General features: G+C 36.2%; 1 protein-coding gene across 3 annotated transcripts in view; it reads right to left on the bottom strand.

The window, feature by feature from the left end:
* LOC113110183 (tetratricopeptide repeat protein 28-like) overlaps positions 1-24717 on the bottom strand; it is a 265529-nt gene that overhangs the window by 40527 nt on the left and 200285 nt on the right. For all 3 annotated transcript variants that reach the window (XM_026274227.1, XM_026274228.1, XM_026274229.1), the window contains 2 exons: positions 11065-11572; positions 539-1880 (listed from right to left, as the gene is read on the bottom strand). In XM_026274227.1, coding sequence (XP_026130012.1) covers positions 539-1880; positions 11065-11572 — 1850 coding nt within the window. The remainder of the gene's footprint in view (positions 1-538; positions 1881-11064; positions 11573-24717) is intronic.

Here is a 24717-nt window from a genome sequence, read left to right as displayed (position 1 = left end):
AGAAATTTGTTAGGTTTTAAATCAAAACATGTACATGTCTATATACTGCAAAATAAGTATTTGTTTTATTTTCCAGCTAAAATATCAAAAACATTCTCTCAAGGTATAAGATAATATCAAGATACATTTACCACAAAATCAGTTCAGGAGATTAAAAAGAGACATCTTAATCAGTTCTTAAGAATTTTTACTTTTTTGCAGTTCAAATATTAGAAAATCCTTAAAACAAGATACAATTTAGTCGAATTACAACACTGCATAAGATATTAGGTCTTAATTTTTAACTAAGTGTATTTTGTCTCACTGCACTTATTTTAGGTATAAACAAGTTAAAAACAAGTTTAAAAATCTACCAGTGCCGTGAGACAAAATACACTTATATTCAAGATGCAAACTATGAAAACAAGTGTGAATATATTTATAAGTATCTGTATCATATTTTAAGGATATTTTGAAATAAAAAAGCGAGTAAAAATCAATTGTTTGCAGATGGAACACGGATTAAAATGTTTTCTACTTGAATGTCTTAAATTCTTACCTGTGTCCATTTCCAAGACCTCTGTATGCCTTCTCCTGGTCCTGCATATGGTTGAGGCTCTGTGCCACGGAAAGATACTGGTCATAGTACTTAATTGCCTCTTCAAAATCTCCCAGCGAGTCGTAGCAGTCTCCTAAGTTCCCATAAGCACGACCACGGTCCAGCACGGCCTCATTGCCACTGAGCTGCTGCAACATCGCCAACTGTTGCTCAAAATAACCAATGGCCTCCTCCATTACTCCCATGTTCATTTTCGTAATACCCATGTTACCGTAAACCTGGGCTTCAATGCTGGGGTCCTTCAGTCGCTGGCCGAGCTCAAGCTGTTCCTCGTAGCATTTAAAGGCCATGGTGTACTTTCCGAGAGACATGTAGACGGCAGCGAGGTGTCCATGAGCCTGGCACTCTCCCGGGATGTCGCCCTGCTCCTGGTACACCTCCAGTTCCTGGGTGTGGTACCCTAAGGCCTTGTCAAACTTCTGTAGCATTCGATAGGCGGCTCCCAATGCAGCGTAGGCGTTCGCCTCCATCTTGCGATCCTTGACTTGGTGTGCCAAGGACAACTGCTGTTCGTAAAACTTGACCGCTCCGGGAACATCCTTCTTACAAAGGAAGATGTCTCCCAGGTTGCCCAAGGCGCGGAATCGAGCCTGCGAGTTGTTCAGCGACTGCGCCAAGGAAAGAAGGTACTTCTGGCACTCCTCCGCCTTGCTGTAGTCGCCAAGAGCCTTGAAGGCCAGGCCCAGATTACAGTAGGCTTTGGCTTGACTTAACTTGTCATGGAGGTCCTTAGCAAGTGCCAGATCTTGTTCGTAGTACTTCACTGCCTCTTGGAAGTTTCCCAAACAGTAGTGTGCATATCCCAAGTTGTGACAAACCTTACCTTCGCTCTCCATATCCTGCAAGTCCGGGGAAAGCCGTAGGTACTGTTCATAGTAGGGTACGGCTTGGGGAAACTCTCCCCGAGAGCAGTGGAAATTACCCAAGTTGCCCAAGGCACGAGCCTCACTCTGGATGTCCCTCAACTCTCGGGCAATGTTTAGATGGTTCTGGTAATGTTGCAAGGCCCGATCATGTGCCCCCAGAGCCTGGTAAGCCACCGCCAGATTCCCATGCGTCGAAGCTTGTGAGGCACGATCGTTAACCTCCATGGAAATCTGCAGCTCTTGGCGGTGGTAGCGAACGGCCTGGTCGAAGGCACCGAGGGCGTTGTAAGCATTGCCCATGTTTCCGTACGCCCTTCCCTGGGCGGCATAGTCGTTTAGCTCCTGGGCGATGGATAGATGAGCCTTGTGCAGCTTCAGAGCAGTCTCGTAGTCCCCTTTCATCTGGTGAATGATTCCTGTAAAGAAGAAAAGAATAGTTTCATTCAGTCGAATTGTGCTTAACACGCTTCATGGGATAACCGAAATGGCTTTTCAATATCTTCGATCTATATAGAAGAGGCTAAAGATCATGTTTACATTTAAAAAAGCCCTGAATGTCAGCGTAACCCAAGCAAATCATCCAACTGGAAAAATAGGGAGTAAAATCTGAAAAAGCCTACTGATGCTTGTAGAACTATCTTTTAATTAAAAAGGAGATCTGACCTGATGTGTATTTTCGACTCGCATTCAATCAAAGTTCTGCACCCCAGAGATATGCAAGTATGAGGCGATGACAATCAAAACAGCCAGATCTCCTCAGCCCTGGGAGACTTCTTGCAAATTTTGGGTCCCCCTAATGTTGCCTCACTACTTTTCAACAAAATTATCATCCCCGTCATAACATTACAGTCCCGCCTCTCCGGTTCCAGTACAGTGCTTTGGGGAAAGTAGAGGAACAGGGGAGGAAAAGGGCTAATGAACACTTCTGATGGAAAAAGAGTTTGAGGGCACCAGCAATGGGAAACTTTAACTGTGGTCCACACCACATCTCTGTATGCTTTAGCCGGGTTTCTTTTCCTTTGAAAGTCAGAGCTAAGTATCGGGGATAAGGAAAACTGCAGGGATGAGCGGAAAACAAGACGTGTCAGAGGGGCACAACTGGGAAGTCTGTGGCGGCCATTTATGTAATTGTCAGAGATTCGGCTTACCCAAAAATGAGCTCTGGGAATAGGATGCCAATGAAAACACATCGGAGGCAAGTAGCGTGTGTGTTTTTTAGAGAGTTGTGGAGCCACTGTTGACAGAGTGGTTTGGCATCTTGAGGGAAATTGTTCTGTCTGTTGACTGAGTCACGGGCCACAAGCGTGTCCTTCTGCGTGTGTGGAAGCAGGAGGTGACGGGGGGTATCAGAATGGGTGAGGGGTTGTCCATCTGCTCAGTGTCAATAATCATGTGCCAAGGCAGGATTACCAGCATGTGGTAAATCCAATTAGATCCAGTGCCAAGCTGGTATACTGACACTGAGGGCCCATTAGAGCTCTTCTCTCTTCACAAATAGTTCCTCTAAAATAGCCCTTGTCTTCAGTGGCTAATTATCAATACTTAACCCCATGATTCTTCATTTATCAGCAAGCAAAGCTTTAGACAAAAGCTTGTTTGAAAATTAATCCTTTGAGATGTGTGCAGTGAAACGTGCCAGACACAAAAACCTTTGATGAAAGAAACCAACACCTGCAGGTCTGTTTTTATTAAATGACTGGTCCTGCTTGTACTTTTAAACACTTTAATGCTGGCTCTGTCCAGTGTGACTGCTAGGAACACAACAGACGGTGCTAATACGACCTCAAAAACGTACTTGAGCTAAAAACAGAAATGCTGAGCTTAACAATTCTACACTGTCAGGTCATAAATACTCCTGACTGTCTGCAAATTACCAGAAGGGACTTCTATTAATTCACAAACTGTAGGGAGTGTTTATGTGCACAAACTACTTAAACTAATGGATCATTTACATTAGTTATTCTTAAAATCTGGCACGCTGAGTGCACCCTGGTGGTATGCAACTTGGCTTAAAATTCATAAAACTAAAACGTGTACATGTAAAATTATATTTATTCATTTTTTTACTAACTTAATTGGTAATTAGTAATAAAATGTAAATACTTTATACATTTTATAAAAACATATTAACAAAAATCCTATAAAAAATATATATAAATATAAACATAAGTACACTTGCAGCTCAAAAAGATGCACATTTGCATAATTTAAGCAACAACATGATAGCACACCATTGTGACTATGACATCACATCACAGTCAGCATTTCGTGTTAAGAACAGGGTCACGGCTACAAAAAAATAGAGCACCTCTTTGATAGGTCAGTTAAGAGGATTACACGGTCACCTGCGGACGCTGTAGGAATGCATATGGCCCCATTGTTAAAGTTAAATCCCCAGAGCCGACACGTAGGAGAGGGTAGGATGAGACTGGGGAACAGGATCTGAGACTGATCGGAGGTCAGTGAAAAGGTTAAAAAATCTCCTCAGCGTCTGGTCTAAGGGGTGAATAATAATTGCAACGCTGCAGTATTTGGCTAAAAAGACGCAAGACTCTAAGAGGCTCTGCCTACATTAGCAGAAGTGGGATTTTGAGGATGTCTTTCCAGCTTTGATGCCTTGCTATGTGGAACGAGTGATGGGCAGCCCTTCAAACAAACATTAAAAATACTTCCCACCCCAGGCGGTTGTTTCCCCCGAATGCATGTGAAATGTAGTCATTTAATCTTCAAATGGCACAATCTTCAACCCCAAATGACTGAAACGCCATGACTTTTTATTTGATTTTTTACTAGGTCCTACTTGAACTCATTACATAGCTGTCGCTTTTCAAGCATTCCTGCTCCGTAAAGGCTGTGACATTCCGAATTAATTTGCTTTAGTGTGGTCTCGCCTTTAAAGCTCGACTTCCTGACGAGATTTTGACAACTAAATGAAACCAATCAAACCAGCAGTCATCAGATATGAGTTCAAATCTTAATATAGTACATTTAATAATGGAACGCGTTTACTCTGATTTCATGTCAAAATCATGTCATGATGACAAATTTTGAAACATGCATGAAAGACGTTAAGCTCAAAAGGGGTATGTGACTATCAAATATAGGCTATGTGTCCATCAAATGAGTAAGTACTGAGCACACAGTGCAATGACTGTGTTAAGGGAGGAAAAATGATTATTATTATTTTTATTTCATTTTTTGTGGGCTTAATTTGACAAATTCCCACTAAGATTATGAAAAAATGTTATTGAAAAAATTACACACACACACACACACACACACACACACACACACAAACACACACACATATATATATATATACATTCACAATAAGAAGTAAAGTTTTGTTTTTATAACTAAAATGAACAAGCAAGCAGTTGTATATTGCAGCATTGTTGCAATCTGCAATGCTTCATGGGAAATGAGATTGATTCTGCTGTAGATATGTTTTTTATTCAAATTTTCAAACATGTCTTTGCTTCAAAACAAAGTCTGTGATGTTGTGATTCATTTAGCAGAAAAGGCAGACAAACACTGGCGACTCGAAACGACCCCTCTTAATGTCTTCACCTCAAAACATACACTCTACTTATTTAACGGAAACCAAAATTGTACGCAAAGTGACCGCAATAAGAAGCGGCTGACGGGAAGCAAAAACATAATAATAATAATAAGTGCAGCTGTATTTCAGCAGTCATGTCTGTTCCACAGCTATTTTCCTTTGTTATGATTCCTGTCTGTCTCTCAAAACCATTCCCGTCTCGTCTCCTCCCATTCAAACGCAAACGTTAACTAGGCCCGATATTCTGCCGTATGATTTATAGCTCAGAGCCAGTCTTGAAAAACCCTGGGGAAAATGGGTACAAACAAATGGCAGACTTTGAAGATTCTTGCGAGTCTAGGGTCAGCTTTGTTTTTGCCTTCAGACGAAGAGTAAAACAGTTGAACACTGCGGCTGCCAACAGTTTGCCAGATGCATTAATTTTACATTAGGTTGTGTTTATTCTCTGCTTCCACTTTTAGCTAAGCAAAGCGCAGTTTGTGTTTTTCTACCAGCCGCAGATTGTTGATAAACACCTTTTTAATGTCTGGCCTGCGGAATTCTTTGTAATTTTCAAACTGTTTTGAAGATCTATTTCGGAATTTCCAAATACTCCATTTCCGCTATATCCCTGGTGGTTTTGGCGCACTTTTGCATACTTGCACTGCCGCAGTGTGCTGGAGACGGCACTAAACGACTGTCTGTGGAAACAGGGCCTCAAACGTGTCCTCTGGTAACGACTGTTCAAAGCAACACTTCGAACAGCCTTTACGCACTACACTTAACCCGGGGTTAATGCATTTTAACCTTGTGTTAATGATGCTTTTAACAGTTCTTTAAGCAACGTTTCACACTTGTAATTTTGAAAAGGGGTGAGCACCCCGAGTTATAAAACCCCTCGGTGATGCAAATCCAGTAGATTGGAGAATGTTATGGTGAGTTGTTTGTCATTAACCAAACAGTGCTTGCTTGATCAAATATTTAATATATTTAATATAATATTATTTATTTTATATATAATTTCTTGTATTAAAAAAAAATATATATATATATATTACATTTTCTAAATTATATATATCATCATCATCATCATCATCTGTTTTTATTTTTTTATATATAAATATATATATATATTTTATTTTTTTCAGACTCCTGAGCACATTTAAATCCTCATACATTTATAAATGGACAGTATGAAACATCTAAACCTGATTACCCAGTACTAACCAACTATGAGCACAACTTGTGTAATTTTCATCCAGTGTGGATTTTCATTAAAAGATAATGATTTACTTTACTTCATGAGAAGCTTTTCACTACATTAGAGGAGCATTAGTTCGAAAGCTGCTCCAGCTGGTCTCTAAATGACTCAGAATATTAATCTAAGGAAAATGAAATTAGATAAACTAGCTAATAATCTCCCTACAGCTATGGAGCGCAGAAAATGAAAATCAACAATGTTTAATGTTCTAAAACAAGAGAATTTCCCACGCAATGGTTAAACTACTGAAACACACACACACAACTAATAGTACTTAAGACATAAAAATTAGTATTGACATTTTACTATTGTACAGGAAAAAAAAACCTTTACAAGTAGGGTAATATTTCTTATTTAGTAATAACAATAAGCACTCTATTATAATTCTTAGAACTACTTTATAGTTTATATACATATATATATATATATATATATATATATATATATATATATATATATATATATATATATATATATTATATATATTTACAAATAATTGTGGTCAGATAGTGCATCTCTACAAATAAACATTGCAAAGCTTATTATTAATATCAAATTATTATTAAAAATCATTATAATTATTATTATATTTATCACAAATATATTTTTTCTTAATTTTATAGTGAAACAATACAAGTAATATTTTTATTTCCATATTTAATTCAGTAATTATAATCATAATAATACAATTGAATTATGTTATAGTCATATTGACATATAATCAAAACATTTACAAATTGCGCAGCTCTTAATAAATAAATTTGATTTCCCCCTAATTCTATCCCAACTGAAAACAGACTTACTGCTAACAATATTTAAGTCATTAATATTTTTGCCATTATAATATTGTTCTGTAAACTGAAATATGATTGATATTATTATATTTTTCTAAAATATTTTTCATAATTTAAAATGAAATAAAACAATTAATATTTCATATTAGTTTATTTTAGTAATAAAATTAATAATAAAATAATAAATAATCATTGATTAGATTTTTTAACCTTTTTAATGTCACCTGTATTTTTCAATAGGATAAAAATGATTAGAAAATTGTGCAGCCCAACCGCTAACCACACTAAAACACACTGACAATACTGAAACCCTAATAACACACAACCCAGACTGATAACCCTACTGAAACACACACACTTCTGAAGTGTGTGTTTATGACCTGCGGCTCTGGTTACCGTCCACTCAGCACTATCACAACACAGATCAGATTCACGCTGCTCAGGGCTTAAATATCGCAACAACAACCAAACTCAAAACCCGTTTTAATAAAATATGAGTCGAGATGGAGCATTAAAGCGATACTCCAGAGCGGGAAAGAAGGTGTTTCAGGTGTGCTGGAGGGACAGACCTTTGAGTTCAGTGAAATATGATGAAATTATTAATACTTACTGAAAAGTAACCAAACTTTTATAGTCATTACTAAAATATAAGAAAGAAAATACACTGAAATCAATCCTCCTGCAGTATTGTTAGTATGGACTACCGCTACTTACGAAAAAATGATGTGTGCATATCGCAAAAATTATGGATGAATCACATAATCTAGGTTTTTAATGTATGACTGCACACATTTTTAATAGCCTCTGTATTTTTCCATTTCATTTTCTCCAGATTTTCTGAAAATTGGTTAACTGACTTAAACATTGCAAACATTTATTATATGCCAAAAATATTTGCAAATAAATTCTGTCATTATTGAAATGATAACAATGCATTGTAAAAAATGATGGACAAATCACAAAATTAATATATAGCCTTGATTGCATATTTTTCAAATTCATTTTCTTTAGAATTTTAGAAAATTTGTCAAATGACTTAACACACTTTTAATAGACTAAAAATATTTGCAAATGATAAAAGAAAGAAAGGAACACGATTGTTCACTTTAATTCTGTTATGAGAAAATTCTAATCATAATGCATGGCAAAAATGATGGAAATTACAGACAAATCAGAAAATTAGGCTTTGCATTAGACTTGCAACATTACAAACTTTTATTAGATGCCAAAAATATTAGCAAACCGCAAAAAGGCAAAGGTACAAGATTGCACACTTAATTTTTGTTATAAGGAAATGATAATCATGATGCATGTCAATTACTAAACCTAATAAAACCGGATAATGAAAAATGATTGACTTAAAGTCACTGATTTTAAGTATATATGTAAATTAAAAATTATTTTAAATATTACATTCACTACAAAATATTAAAGTGATATGTAATGTAATATGCAATTAAGGCTTCAGTTATGCTAAGAAAGCAAATAAATAAATAAAGCAGAAATCATACTGAATGTTGTTTATCAGTTACTTTTATCTCTATGGAGAAAATGTATGAGAACACGACTGCTGCAGTCTGGTATTGACTACATGACTTTCAGGTGCATATTATAGATATTGAGTAGCTAATAAAACTAAACATCTTAAACCTCAAATCAAACATGGCTGCTTCCCCTTTAAATATCGGCTGGCTTATCAGATTCCACCTTTGACAGCGAGATCAATTTGTGGGATTGTTCATTTTCATAAGCGCTACTTTTCTTTCAGCCCTTGCAGCTATTAATAATTCGCAGCATGGCCAGTGATTGAAGGAGAGCTGGGATGTTAGTGCTCCTGCGTTTTCTTCAGAGGACACATTACTCACCCCGAGCGCATCTCTTCAGTGCAAGCTCTCCGACATCATTAGCTCTGAACAATAAACCTGTTCACAGAGTAACAACCTCAGAGACACTGGGAGTAATCTAGTAATATTTATAACCCTCACCTGATCGTACACACTTTCAATACAAATTCATCATGGCTGTACGCAAAAGGGGAAAGAAAGTGATTTCATTTTATTCCACGAGAGAGTCACAGGACATAAACATCACCCTACAGACTTCCTCGTGCTACTATGCAAATTGATCAACACCTTGAGTTTGCACAAATCGAACCGATGGCAATTTAAAGACTGCAGTGGTGAGGGTTTTACTAGTACTACAAGGCATACTTATAGTTAGAGATCTGAACAATCACTAACGTTATTATTAATCTTTGAAAAAGTAACTCTTCCCGAACTGAACGACAGTAGTACAGCTTAAACTTTATTTATTTCAGGCAGCTTGTCAAGGCATTATGTATATGTTTTTTTAGAATTATATATATTTTTAAGAACAATTTATAATTTAGGTATTTTATTTATAATGTTGAGTGTTTTTAAGTTTAGGTTTTTCAACTAACAATATGACAGTGTTGTAAAATAAAATAAAATAAAATAAAATAAAATAAAATAATATTAGGTGAAATACTTCAACTTAAACACTCAAAATTATAAATAAAATAAATAAAATAATAAATGGTTCTTAAAAAAATATATATATAAAATTATAAAAAAATATACATACTGGCTTGGCAGCTACTGGAAATAAATAAAAGTTGAAGTACAAATAAATTAAAACTACTTAAAATAAGTATTTAAAAAAATAATAATAAAGCTAAAATTAAAATAAAGTTGAAGTACTAAAACTACCAAACTTGACATTTACAATTTTACAATAAAAATTGTTTATAAAAAAATGAATTATAAACTAATACAAATGTTGCCTTGACAAATAAATGAAATAAGTTGAAAGAGTAAAATGCTCAAACCTGAAATTAAAATAAATGTAAAAAATATTAAAATATAAAAAAATAATAACAAAAATAAACATAAAAATACTAAAACAAACTAAACACATAAAATAACAAAAGCAAAGAAAATGACTAAAAACTATAATAAAAAATTAATATAGAAAAATAAAAGCTAATTCAAAATATTAATAAATATTACAACAATAAAATAATACTAAAAGAACATTACTAATGATAAAATGGTTAAAATAATAATATTAATATGAGATTTATTCAATTTTTTGCATTTTTAATTGATTATTGACTGACCCATGTTTCAAGATCAATGCATATTGCACCAGAAGGATTTGTAATCGATGCATTGAGGAAATGCATTGAATCCTTAACCACTAGTTATGATGCAATTGATGATAATTGTCGAAACATAGAAAATAAAAATAAAAATATATATATGCAAGGTAAATTCCATTATTGTGAGTATTGTGGAGAATCATGCACTCAGATTTTCCTCAAAATATGTAGAAATCTAGTACAAAACACCTGATTTCACTCCTAAAGTGTGCACTATGAAGCACACTCTACTGTAATCCTGATATTAACAGTCCTGTGGCAACATTTTTCTTTTTGGGAGTTCATTTATTTATTTATGTGAGAGCAGCGAGCGTTTGGGATCAGATTGATGGAGCCGCAGTCGGAGGGAGGGAACGGGAGATTGGAGCAATAGAAGTCAGAGTGAGAGATTAGACGGGTTTTGAAACACTTGGTTTCGACGGCTCCAATTTATCCAGCGTACGTCTCGCACACCGATGCTTTAGTGCCACCGCAGAGCCTGCTGCAGACTGAGTCATCCAGCCGCTAAACTGGAAATAGAACCATAAATATTCATTCACGCTCTTGTTTTTAATAACTAGACAAATGCAATGCGCAAAAGCAATCATGACTGGATATTTCAAGCTAATAATATCATGTATTGGCCTTAATTTATTTTCTTGGGGAGGCTTTGAATTTTAATTTCTGCCGGCTTTGTGTTTAATGAAGGCATAGTTTTAGGTTTTTAGGTTTTCTGATGATCTTAGCTGGTTTGAGCTGGTCTCTCAGCTTGGGCAGCTGGTTTAGTTGGTCCAGTGGTAGCTAAAAACCATACGTCTTGTAAAGAATGTAACCCAAGTCTCACCCAGGTTGGATGAAGCCCTGCCCTCGGCGGCGCGGTCCTTCAGGCCTTCTGCGATGCTGAGCTGTTGTTCGTGATACTGCTTGGCTCTCTCCAGATCCTGCATGCACCGGGCGGCGTGTCCCAGCCCGGCGTACGCCCTCATTTCGATGCTCTTCTCCTCGAGCTCCTGTGCGAGCTCAAGCACGTGCGTGTGGTAGGACATGGCCTTGTCGAAGTTGCGGCGGTAGTGGTAAGCGCTTCCCAGGTTGCTGTAGGCGCGTGCCTCCTCGCGCTTGTTGCCGAGGCTCTTGGCGATGCTCAGGTGCTGTTCGTGACACTGGACGGCGTTATCGAAGTCACCCATTGCGATGTAGACGGCTCCCATGTTGCCCAGCTCCCGGGCCTCGGAGAGCTGATCCTTGGACTGTTTGGCCAGCAGGACGCACTGCTTGTGGCTCGCCAGGGCGTTGGGATAGTCGCCGATGGCCGTGTACACGTGACCCAAGCTGCTGAGGGCTGAAGATGCCGCCTGTGGAGAAGAATGAGAGAAGATGCTTAAAGCACTGAATATAAGGCAATATAAAAAATAAAATGGCAATGCTTAAATCTGAGTGGATGAGCCATGTTTACTGTTGTGCACCAAAAAACAATTCCTCAAAGCAAGGTTTGCAGAAAATGATTTCAAAATCAGCTGATTGTAATGGGATGCACTATGTTTGAATTTTGCAGCATATAAAAACTTTAATAATCGGGTAAAGCAGAGTTGTTATTGCTAACTAAAACTATTAAAAATAGATTTGGAAACTGAAAATAAAGGCAGAATAAAATTAAATAAAAATGTAAATATCAGATGGAAATATGTATAAAATAAATAAATAAAAATAAAAAAATCCGTAATGCAAATCAGAAATGTTGCTCGGCAAAGCAAAACTGAAATAAAATAAGTTAAAAAGTACTTAAAAATATATATATACAAAAAGTAAAATAAAAATAAAGCTATAAAAAATAAAAAGTATAACGAATACAAAAAGACAAAAAATTTAAATACCGAAACTTTAATAAAAAAAGAAAACTTGAAATATAAATTAAAATGTAAAACTAAAAACAAAAAACAAAACTAATAAAAAAAAGACAAAAGCACACAACAAGAAACTGGAACAAAAATAAATTAGCTATATAGAAATATTAAAATCCATAAAAATGACAGAAGCAGATACAATTACTAAATTTAATACTGAAAACCCCCCTGAAAATATTAACAAGAAATCTATACAAAATACGAATACATTTTTACATTTTTTCAGAAAACTGAAAATATAAAAATTAAAGCAAATTTTATAATGAAAAAAAAAACAGCTTAGAAATAATACTCAACACTGTACTAAACATTTCCTTTTTTTGATGTCTGCATAAAATAAGATTATTCAGGTTATGAGGTAGAGAAAGTGATTTTAAATCAGTTTCATTTAGCTTTAACTCTGGTATAAATACTGATACACATGACCTCTTGTGGCTTGCTGCTTTATTTTCTATTAAACAGCTATTAGATGCTCTTATCCTCAAAACATACGCCAAAGTTGTGTGATGTTACTGCATCCCATTACGCAGCCATTGAGAACCGCATGCAGTGCAGAAAGCACTCTGCCATGTAATGTGTTGTCTGCCGAGAACAAAACCCGTGACGCCTCTCAAGTCGAAATCCAAGCAGAGACGCTGATCTCTCGCAAAATCCGTTAAAAATATGCTGAGGCCTTGTCGAAATCTCCTTCCTGCAGACGCATGTTCGGCTGAGAGTTGAAAGACAAAGGCTGTCTCCCAGAATTACATGCTCAATGGGAAGCCCATTAGCCACAAACAACGTTCTTCCGTGGAATCAAAGTCGTTTCACATCATCCAAACCAACCGAAATCTGACGTCAATCGAATAGTGTGAAAGCACCCTTATTTATATTGCTTCTGCATTTAGTTGTTTATGATGAGAGAATTCACAAGCGCATGCAATTAACAGAACGTGAGCGTTTCAGCGCTGACTAATTTGATTGGCCACTGCATTCATGAGCTACACAGAAAAGCTCAACACTGCAAAAACCAACTAAATGTTGGATGATCTAAATATAATTCCGCAAATTGACACATTTCATTCATTTTCACCTTTCTTTTTTATCATTTTTCAGGATTTTTTAACTAAACCAGCTGCATTTTTACCACAAGCCCCCATTTATTTCCAACCCTGATGTGCAATGATGAATCAATCTAAGCAAGACCAAGAACATGCTTCAGGAACCTAACTAATACTTTTAATCAATTTAACGATAAATCGTTATTACTGCATATTCATTAAAAAAAGTATACAGTACATACTGTGCAGTATCCAATGGTTAGCTAGTATTTATTTCTGAATATTGTCACCCTGGATGAGAAATCTTGATTAAAAGTATAAATCAATTAAAATGTTTATATACAATATATGTACAAATACATAAACACATTTATTTTCCAATTTCAAAAAGTAAAGACAAAACAACTCACTCAAATAGAAAATGGACCATTTTAACCACCATTTGCATGTTTTGTGCAGTTTCAAGATTTTTCGATTATCGTTCCATTAGCTAAGCACCCCAATAACATCAAACTCTGTCTATTTCAGTTAGCATGCACCCTATATAGACAGCAGATTCTGGAACAGAACTTGTATTACACAAGCACTTGACAAACAACAAAAGACAGCGGGTCCGACTTCGTCCTTGACGCTACATCAATCATTGAAACACAAGCACATGTTCGGCGCAGATATGGGCTCTATTTAGGGAGCGCTCTCTTGATGAGGTGCTGGGACGGATGCCCTGTTAGAACAGAAGGTAAAATACTTGATTTCGGGGCACATGGACAAGAGAGGAACCTGGAGAGGCTCGTCCAGCCCAAGGCCTTCGGTTTCCCAGCGCCGCCTGGAAACAATTACCTCCAGCCGTAAAAACTTCCAGCATTTTGCTCCAGTTTAAAGGCTCTGGGACGTGTTACACGGCATTAGAAGAGAGGGCTTCTTATGATCACAGATACACTATCGAGCCGCTTGGGCACGTGTGTCCTGTTTGAAGCCGTGGAGCTTCATTTCAGGTCAGTACTGGATCTAAAGATGATGGGATTGAGAAGTGATGATTCATATTAAAATTGAAGCTTTGCATCTTATAGTCAGTGTCAACAGCTCTGAGATCATCTGTATATGCTAGTGGGCTTCTAAAAGATTATAAAATAATCTATTTTTAGCAATGATGCACACTTAAAATTTTCAATCCTTTGCCTTACAAGAAAACAGAAACAAATATTTTCAAGATATTTTCAATGCTTTCCTCCATGTTACAAGATGCAAACTGAGGCTTCACCATGCTGTAATGTAAAACAAAGAACACTGGATATAAAACACAAGTAATTCTATCATCACAAGAAAAGAGAACTGGGTTGCTCTGGTTGATTTATTCTGGTCTTGTGATAAACTCTACAATGATCTGGAAAACTGGGAATCTTCACAGAAATTGGATTGTTCTCTAAGAAAGGTTGCAATTAAAAACAAAAATGGCATTTACAGCTAAATGCCATTGAAGAGCTATAGTAAAATCTCTAACTTCTTAGAAAACCCATCCCTGTTCATGTATTTCAAACAACCTAGGAAACAAAATACTGATTTAAAGAACTACAGCTACTTTTTTTTTCTTCTCCAAAACAAACATGAACCTCCACAAACCATTAAAGGGCTTTTATAAAATCTGTATTTCCTTAGAAACCTGCAGTTTGAGTGTTTTAAAGAACCCAGGAACCAAAACGCTTTTCTAAAAAACATATTAGGCAATCTCAACTAGTTTATATTCTAAAAAATTTTTTTACAACCAAACATCTTTCTTTGAAACCATTAAATAACTTAAATATTAAGTCTCTTGTGAATTAGAAAACCTTCTTTGCTTTAGTGTTTTCAAGAGTTTAGGAAACAAACACTACAAGACATCCTCAGATATTCCTTTTCCAAAGAAAAACCTTTATAAAATCTCTAGTTCCTTTGAAAGACACAAAACTACTTTTTTTTAAAGCTCTACAATCACATAGAAACCAAAAAAATGTTTTAGACTTGAACCTGCTGCAAGACAACTTTAAAGAACCTTTACTGAAACTCTAGTTCCTAAGAAAAACATCTACTGTATGTTTAAATGTTGTAAAGAACCAAAACACAAAATCTGAAGGACCTCAACTACTTTTTCAATCTCTAATTTCACACAGACACCAAAAATTGTCCTTGACATGAACCTGCGACAAGGAACCACTGAAGAACCTTCACTAAATCTCTAGTTCCTCTCAAACACATCTACGTTTAAACGTTTTAAAGTACCAAAACACAAAATCTCAAGGACCTCAACTACTTTTTTTAATCTCTAAGAAACATAGCAACCTAAAATAGTTCTTGATAAGAATCTGCCGCAAGGAACCGCTGAACAAAACATCAAATCCATATCAGTGACCGCTTCAGAAGACACAAGCAGCCCTCAAACACACATCTCAACACACCTGATGCTCCCTCCTCAGCGAACACCAATCACCTGACCACTTCTGCTTCTTTTCTCCCTGATTTCATTCATTATTGTACAATTATGCCTTGTAGCGTTATTGTTGTGTGTCCTACAAATCAGCTACTCATCTCCGGCTTTGCCCAGAGTTTCAGATCCGTGGAATAGTTTCCTTGGAAACCCCACTGGATTTCTGTTAGAGGGCTGTTCACCGTGAGAGCCAATTTTCGATAAAGAGGGATTCTACACCCCCCCTCTCGCTGATTTTCCCAAGTCAGCGGCTTGCATGTGTGTGTGTGTGTGCTGGCACAGCACGGATTCGCATCTCGACATGGAGAACGACAGGAGAAAAACGAGCTTGCTTTTATTCTTTAACCTGCTCTCTTTCTCGCGTGCACTCCTGCCACGACGGTCTCAAAGGTGGACGGGTTGACGTATACCTTTGTTCTTTGTTCAGAAAGGGTCCTGAAGTGAGGTCATGAGAAAGTTGCGGACATCTTTACTTCGATAAAAGCCTTCTGCAGTGACGTCTTTGAACTGACGCTACAGATAATGACCTCAAATCGACAGAGGGAGAGTGTAATGACTGACTCTTCATGAGCAATGGACTGACATCACTGCATCAGGAGATGCTTCCTTCAGAAAGAACCACATTAGGACATAAATAACAAAAGTACAAGAGAAAAACCCCCAAAACAAGTAGCAAGTGACTCCAAAAGTCACAAATGAAATCACAAACCTATTAAAACTATGAAAGATTTCTCCAAGAAAGCAATGAGATTGAGTGGAGACCAATGGAGACTTCTACTTGAGGTAATGGTTATTAAAATATTCCAGTTGTTAGAATTTATCTAATTGAATGCATTTTAAGGGCTGTGCAATATATCTAACGATCTGATCATGCGCATCTAGTCAATAAATCTGGTTCCGTGACTACTGCTACATCGCTATCACCTGCTTTCAAATGGAGCGGCATTTAACAGACAGAGCCATAGATCAGATGTGCTAAAACATTGGTCACATGTAAATCTAGACTCAAAACTCATCTGTTTAGCTGTGCATTTATTGAATGAGCACAGTGCGATGTCTGAACTGATTGCACTGTATTTTACGTAAAGTCATTTTCTATTTCTAACTGTTTTAAATTCATCTTAAGTTAATTTTTAAATCATTTACAAAGTTTTAAAACTGCTTGTTTTATTTTTGTTCTTCATGATTATTTTACTTTCTTTTATATAAAGCACTTTGAATTATCATTGTGTACACAATGTGCTATATAACTAAACTTGCCTTGCCTTGCCTAGATCATTGACAAGCTACGCAATATCGCGTTCATTATCGCCTTTAAAAGCAGGTGATGGCGATTTAGCGGTAATCACGGAACCAGATTTACTGATTAGATGCGCATGATCAGATCAACCAAAAACAACCAATCAGAGCTGCGGTCCGTAACTTTGTTTGTGTTCAAAATGTAGAAAAATGTATATAATAAGCGAGTACACATGAATCCATTTTCCAAACCGTGTCTTTAGCTTGTCCTGAATCACTAGGGTACACCTATAATAAGTGTTTATATTCGAACTATTTTAGATTGCTTCGGGGGTACCCCGGGGGAGTACCACAGTACCTTTGTGATTCTTCATAGACATAAACAGAGAGAAGTAGTTCCGGCTACGATGTTCTTCCGCAAGACGCAAGCAGTTCTGTTTATTAACCGCTAGAGCGTCAAAAGTTACCTACTGCAGCTTTAATATCTCGATTGTTTCTTCTACACAGCAATGCGATCAAACCAAGATGCTAATGGAGATCTTTCCTCGGAAAAAGACTCTTCTAGAGCTTCTCAAAAACATCTCAAATTAAAAATGGAATGAATATAACCTCTGCCTACTCAAAAACTACAAAGAGACCTCTTTAATGCCTCAATCGTTTCTTCTACACAGCAATGGCATCGACTGCAGGTGCTTCAGATGTTTCTCCTGAGAAAAAGACTCAACGATTTCTAGAGTTTCTCAAAAATTTCTTGAATTCTTTTAGAATTTGGACATAATTTAATGCATTTTACCTCAGAAGATCAAACTGAGGTGCCAATAGAGATTTCAAATGTTTCTACTCAAAAAATTTAACCCCAAGTACCCTTGCAACCACCATGGTACCCTAGCAATGGCCCTAACAACCACTCTGAGTACCCTAGCAACTGCTGAGCAACCTGTGAGCAGTAAAACTGTCCTCTGGGGCGGTTTAAAGACACTCACACGTTTATGGTCCTCAAGAGAAGAGGCGAAACAGAAGAAATCGATGCTCAGCAGTCCATCTCTGAGCTGTTGGGTTCAAGTTGAGTGTCTGAGAAATGATGTGGCCATCATTTGTGCACTACTGACTCCATATAACGAATATTAGATGTCATTCGCCAACTGTATATGCATGAACATAAATAAGAGCATTAAATCTGTGTGCAAATGCAGATATCACACTTAAACACAGACACACAAATAATACGGAATATATTAAGGCAAAGTGTTTTATGCAAAAACGTGTGTATGCAGAAGATTTTGCGTGAGAAGCCTCTGCACACATAAGCACATGACGACTAGTGAACGAGACTCATTGTCTTCAGCAAGATCTCAGAAAACTGACTCATTGTTTCTCGTCTCTTTCAACTAGACTTGACTCAGCTTTGTTTCTCTTGATGTGTACAGCTGGACCTTCTCCTCTGGTTTTTTCCCTCCGCTCTCATTCGCAGGCACACATAGAGGTGCTCCTCTGGTCAACAGGATTGCTGAATAAATATACTCGGCTCCCCGGTGGAGCGCTGCTATCCGCAAACCACTGGCAGCCTGTGTGTTTTTCTTTGGAGAGCATGAATCATCAACATGTTACACACACACACACACACACACAGCCCTGGCAAAGTCATCCACGCAGGAAGGACGGAGGAAAGAGAGCTGCATGAGAGAGGATGAGGTATAATGGGTATAACGGCAGTAGGCTTCCATTTCAAACTATTAATACTGCAATGACACCCAGAAACTATCTAATCTGACCTATACTATATACTCTTACTCTATGTGTGTGTGTGTGTGTGCTTTGTTTTTGTGTCATATCAGGACACAACTCTGTATAATGACATGGGTATGACACAGGTATTACAAGGAGAGGGTGACTTATGAGGACATAACCCATGCCTCCACTTTTCAAAACACTTATAAATCATACAGAATGAGTTTTTTTTTTGTTGAGAAAGTGAAAATGCACAAAGTTTCCTGTGAGGGTTAGGGTTAGGTGTAGGGTTGGTGTAGGACCATATAATATACAGTTTGTACAGTATAAAAACCATTACACCTAGGGGATGAACCCACTTTACACAAAAACAAACGTGTGTGTGTATATATATATATATATATATATATATATATATATATATATATATATATACACACACACACACACACACACACACATAGTATATGCATTTATTATGTGTGTGTGCTTATTTTGTATTCATTATATAATGAGCCACAAATATATAGTATTTTCTAATTGTCCCCATTTATTCTCATACAATAATCACAAGTAAAAATGTGATATTAATAATTCTAATTAAAAAAAGAATGTATTATAATTCTACAAATTAATTCTTAAATAATCTATAATAAAAAATAAAATATCTAAAATGCACAAATGTTTATTTGGATATATATATATATATATATATTTTATGTTTCATTATGTGTGTGTGTTTTATTTTTTACATTACATAAAAATGACAAAAGCAAACATTTGTATATTTTATCATATATCATATTATTATTTGATCCCACCAATAAAATATTTATGTTTACGATTTTTTTTAAAGGCAGACAATATTACATATTTACCTAAAAATTAATAAAATAAATATTAAATAAAAATGTGATCGCTCTCTATAAATACATAATAGATAAAAAACAAACATTTGTATATTTTATTATGTATTTTTAATTAAAATAAGACAAAAAAGAAAAATATAATAATATAAATAATATATACATTAATAAAATAATTTGTGTTGCCAAACGATTATTTGCAATTAATTACATCTAAAATAAAGTTTTTGTTAATGTAATATATTTACGAGTACTGTGTATATTTATTATGTATATATTATAACAGACACACATACAGTAAATATTTTGAAAACATTTACATGTGTATATTTGTTTTCCTATCATTTTTCTTAAAAATACCTATGCGTGTGTGTATTTACATATAGATGATAAATATACACAGTACACTACACACTCATAGATTATGAAAAAAAAAAATATTATTTTGGAAGTGATTAATCACAATTAATAGTTTAACAGCATTAAAAATACTACATTATAAACATTTGCTATATACACAGTACTACAGGAATCCGACGGGAGCTCATTGTCTTTTGAACATTTAACATAACATAACAGCACCATGTATATATGATAAGCATTCACTCTCTCTTTATATATCAATGTATATATAACTGCTTGTCCACAGCTATGACAAATGTGCAACTTTTAGTCATGCATTCAATTTTGACACCTACCACTTCCAATAACGGGACTGCTCATTGGCTGGATGATTAATTCAGAGGTTAATGTTATCGATTAGAAGCCTATCAGGAGCGTCTGGGGAAATCCATTGCATGAGGAAGAGGAAGAGAGGAGGAAGAATGTCCAAATTAAACCAACAAATGAAGACATGAAAACAGGAGGAATGACTGGACAGACCAGCAAGCCTGGTGTCTAATTAATGACTCACTTTACCAGATGAATTAAATCACACCATCTATTAATCATATTATGGGGAATTAATAAGCGTTTGGGCTGGAGAAAGCTTTTCCACAAGCTCCAAATTAGAGGCGGTTAAATATGGTCTTCAGCCGGATCGATAGAACATATCCAAGCTTAGTCTATACGGGGAAAGCTACACAAAGCACATCTTTTGGGAAGAGGGGAGATGAGCTCATTAATAAGCAGCGTGTGAGAGACAGACACAGATGCTGCAGCAGAACAACAAAGACCTGCACTAAATGATCACTTATGAAGAAGTGAGCGAATGGACACCATCCACAAGGACTTGCCTGTTCATGGATTGCATGAATGCCTATACATCATTTTTATTATTATTTCAATACGGCCCAAGCCATATCTATCACGCTCCTTGCAACTAGTCAGAACACCCAATTAGGACATCTTGTTTCCTTATGATAGGTCGATATAATGTAACTAATGCTGGGCTCGCAAGAACTGTTTTAGAGACACTTCAGCAGAAATGCATGTTGTCATACTGGAAGTGTGCGACAGAAACGCGGCTGTAACGCACAAACGCCGCAGTCGAATCATACGCTCGACTCCGCGCCGCTCCTGAGGGAGAGCGACTCTCAGATCTGAATTTACCTCCAGGAAATCATCCTGACAGTGATGTAAATAAAACATCTCCAGCACTATCAGCGCAGGGCAGAGAGAGAGACGGAGACGACGAGATGACAAACAAGGTGAAGGAGGAGTGTGACAGGGAGCGAGGGATGCGATAACGGATAAAAACGAACGAAAAGCCAGAATCGGCGGAGATGAGAGAAACTGATGAGCGTTTCCCGCAGCCCTGGAGGCGGCAGGTTTAAGATGAAGAGATGAATTATTTAAACGGCTTTATTAGCATCTTCTTTAGTCGTTTCTCTCCCATGCTGTGCGCGATTCCCGCGGGAGAACGAGCACCGGAAAACATGCGCGATCTACTGCCACACACTTGTGAGATTTCCGACAGGCCTGTTTCGCCCACACCACGATTTCAGCGTCAACAAAAGAGAGCATCTTTATTGTCACTAACTCGCCTCAAAGCCCTCGTGCATTCTTCGCGCTCCTGATGTTAACAAACCAGACGCCTGCTAATTACACCGGCACATTGACGAGGAAGCTTGTGGAGCGAGAGAAGAGATTAACTCGTGAAAGGAATGGCGAAAAGACCCGTTCCGGTGTAATTCACACCTCTGGGGCAGGTTTTGTTGAGTACGTCTTCATTTTGAGTTGTTGTTGGGGTTTCTCTGGTGGGTTCTCACGCTCGTCTGTCCATCACGTGCTCCTGTGACAGTCGGGCTTCAGTCAGGCCTGACAGCGGATCGATAACTATGTATAACGCCCCGGGCTGTGTCAGCCGCTCCGCTCTCTAATGCACTATACACCACCGCAGACGGCCCGATTCCCAGCACTGACCTGCTGCATACAAAACACATACATTACTGCGGATGCTGAGCTGAGCATTGGATGAGAGTGAGAGAATTCAGCCAAGAAATGCACAGGACATATTTCAGCCCAGAATCAAAAAAGGGAATAATTAATAGTAATAATTGGCGTTCTTGAATTGTGATGACATTAAATAACTGAAATAAATAAATAAAACGTATTTTATAATAATACAATATTTTTATTTATTAATTAGTTATTTTATATTATTTATATATATATATATATATGCATTTATTTAAAAATAATAATATAGAAATAGTATTATTATAATTATTGTTATTATTATTCATTTAATTCTTATAGTCAAATGAAAAAAATCCATATTTAATTATTACATTTAAATTTATGTAACTATATTTACTTCAGGAATTTAATAGATTATAAAATTTTAGTTAACTGTAATGAAGACGTCTTGTGCAAAATAAAGTAAAAACAAATATAAAAAAATACTTATACTAAAATTATGATATAATAATAGCAATGAAAAATACAATTAAATAAAAAAGCTATTGTCTGTGCAAAATACATATTTAAAACAATACAGAAATAATTAATATAATATAAGGTTAAAAAATATAAATTTAAATCATAATTAATATTATATCAATTAAAATGTATGTATATAATTAACAGTATATATGTATGTGTATATGTGTATATATATATTGAAATGTGTTTTTTGACTTGGATTAAGGCATGAGAATAAAAATCAACACTCATTTTAATGGCTAAACCATCTTTATTTTGAGTATTTCTCACAGAAGATACTCTAGAGTCAGAGATCATTAAAATGCTTGTAAAGAAATCAAAGGAGACGCCAGGTCAGGCTGAGGCATTTGAAATGAATCACAATTCTGGCATCTCCTATAACAAGCTACAACCATATTTAGAGCCAAATTAGTGAGACCTTCAGAGTAACATCTACTTCAAAGGTTGTGACTTTAAACTATACATAGCTAAAATAATAAATAATACAATAAGAGAACAAAGACTGTAGAGTGACGGCAGGTGGATCAGAACATTAGCATATGAGCTGTCAACTGCGAGGGTAAAGTTGCAGGAAAACAGGTCACATCTAATTAGCTGCTAGCCATGTGTTTCATTAGCAACTCATTAACCCCTCGACAGGTACAGTACCCGAAGTGTAAGGCATCCATACGCTCACACACACACACACACACACACACACACACACACACACACACATACAGACTCTGTTACAAAACCTACTGAAGTCACATAGTTTGACTTTAGCCTGTGGCTAAGCTATGTTACTAGCTTACACTGGAAGCTCAGCATTGTTAACTGCGCAAACTGTTGGCTGTAATGATAAAATGTTCCTCATTTGCAAGTCAGTTTGGATTAAAACATATGCTAAAATTACTAAATGTAAATGTAAGCTGGAAATTTGACTGTCTAAATGTAGGTTGCACGTACAAATAGAGTGCATTATTATTGTAAATATGAATGGTCATGTCACGATTCTCTGATTGGTGGATTTCCTCTGCAGAATCATGGGTAATGTAGTTTCACCAGATATTTTACTGTTAAACATGATTATTTACAAAAATAAGTTTAAAATTTAGGCTAATGGTAACATCACAGTTCACAGTGCAATATAAATTATTGATCTAAAGATGATGATCGTTTATATTAAAACAACATATTTTGTTTAATGCACAATATGGATATATATATTTAAGTACGTGGGCACTAAAGTGTTATTTTGGTGTGACTGACTACTATCATGGCTAATGTATTTTTCACCAGATATTTCAATCTTAAGCATGATTACTTACAAAAAATAAGTTGAAATTTCAGGCTCATGGTAAAAGTAAATAATCACTGATCATCCTACAGTGAAATATAAAATTATAGATCTAAAGATGCTGATTGTGTAAATAAAAACAATCTGTTTTATGTTTAATACACAAATGTTTAAGAATTAAATATATAAGGCACTAAAGAGTTATTATCGTGTGACTGACTTGCAGTTCTCTGATTGGTGGATTTCCTTTGCTGAATCATGGGTAATGTAGTTTTTTACCAGGGAGTCTGCTGTTAAACATAATTATAAAAAAAGAAAACAAGAAAGTGAAATATTACAGGCTGATGGCTTCAACAAAAGCAGATCCTATTAATTAACAACCTCACAGCTCATGGTAGGTTTTTAAGAGTTTACAACTTATCGTTCAAAATCAGTTCTTTAATGGAAAAAATGAAGGGGATTTTACTTTACTGTTGCACTCTATACAGCTTATAACAGCTTGAACAGTTTATTTTGGACTGTTTTACTGATCATTATTTCATAGTACATGAAATTAATAAGTATAGACAACATTTTGATCACTCTGTTGCTTATAAACGTTAAGAAGTCATTGCATCTGGATTTTATAATAGCCATCTAAACATTCCTATAATTGCACATACATTTATGGCTTTCAAAGAGATTTTTCTTAGAAAAGCGTGTTGTTCTCTCTCATGGCGCTGCTGGGAGCCTGATAAAAATCACTTTTCATGAGATTCTCACTCATAACTTATAGATTGAAGACACTTTCAGCCGTTTCACCTTTGGGGAATCTGTGGCCTTTCCAAAGCATCTGTACCTCGCAATTACCATCAGCGTGCAAAGTCTGCGTGTAATTAGATCGATGGGTTTGATTCGATTTTTCCGTAAAAGGGAACGAAATCAACAGGAGATTTTCTTTCCTTTTTTCCTCTGATATTTTCGGCTGCGCCGCTGCATTGCTTTGTCATGATGACAGTGATAAATGTGGAATGCAAATCCTTTGTTTCCGGGAGGGTAGTTTTCGAAGGGATGGCGAGGGAATCAAAGCCAGGGAAACGCTGTGAAGTTTTCAAGGC

The sequence above is a fragment of the Carassius auratus genome, chromosome 10, assembly GCF_003368295.1.
Source record: "Carassius auratus strain Wakin chromosome 10, ASM336829v1, whole genome shotgun sequence".
In the NCBI taxonomy this organism is placed as follows: Eukaryota; Metazoa; Chordata; class Actinopteri; order Cypriniformes; family Cyprinidae; genus Carassius; species Carassius auratus.
This window is presented reverse-complemented; position numbering and strand designations above follow the sequence as displayed.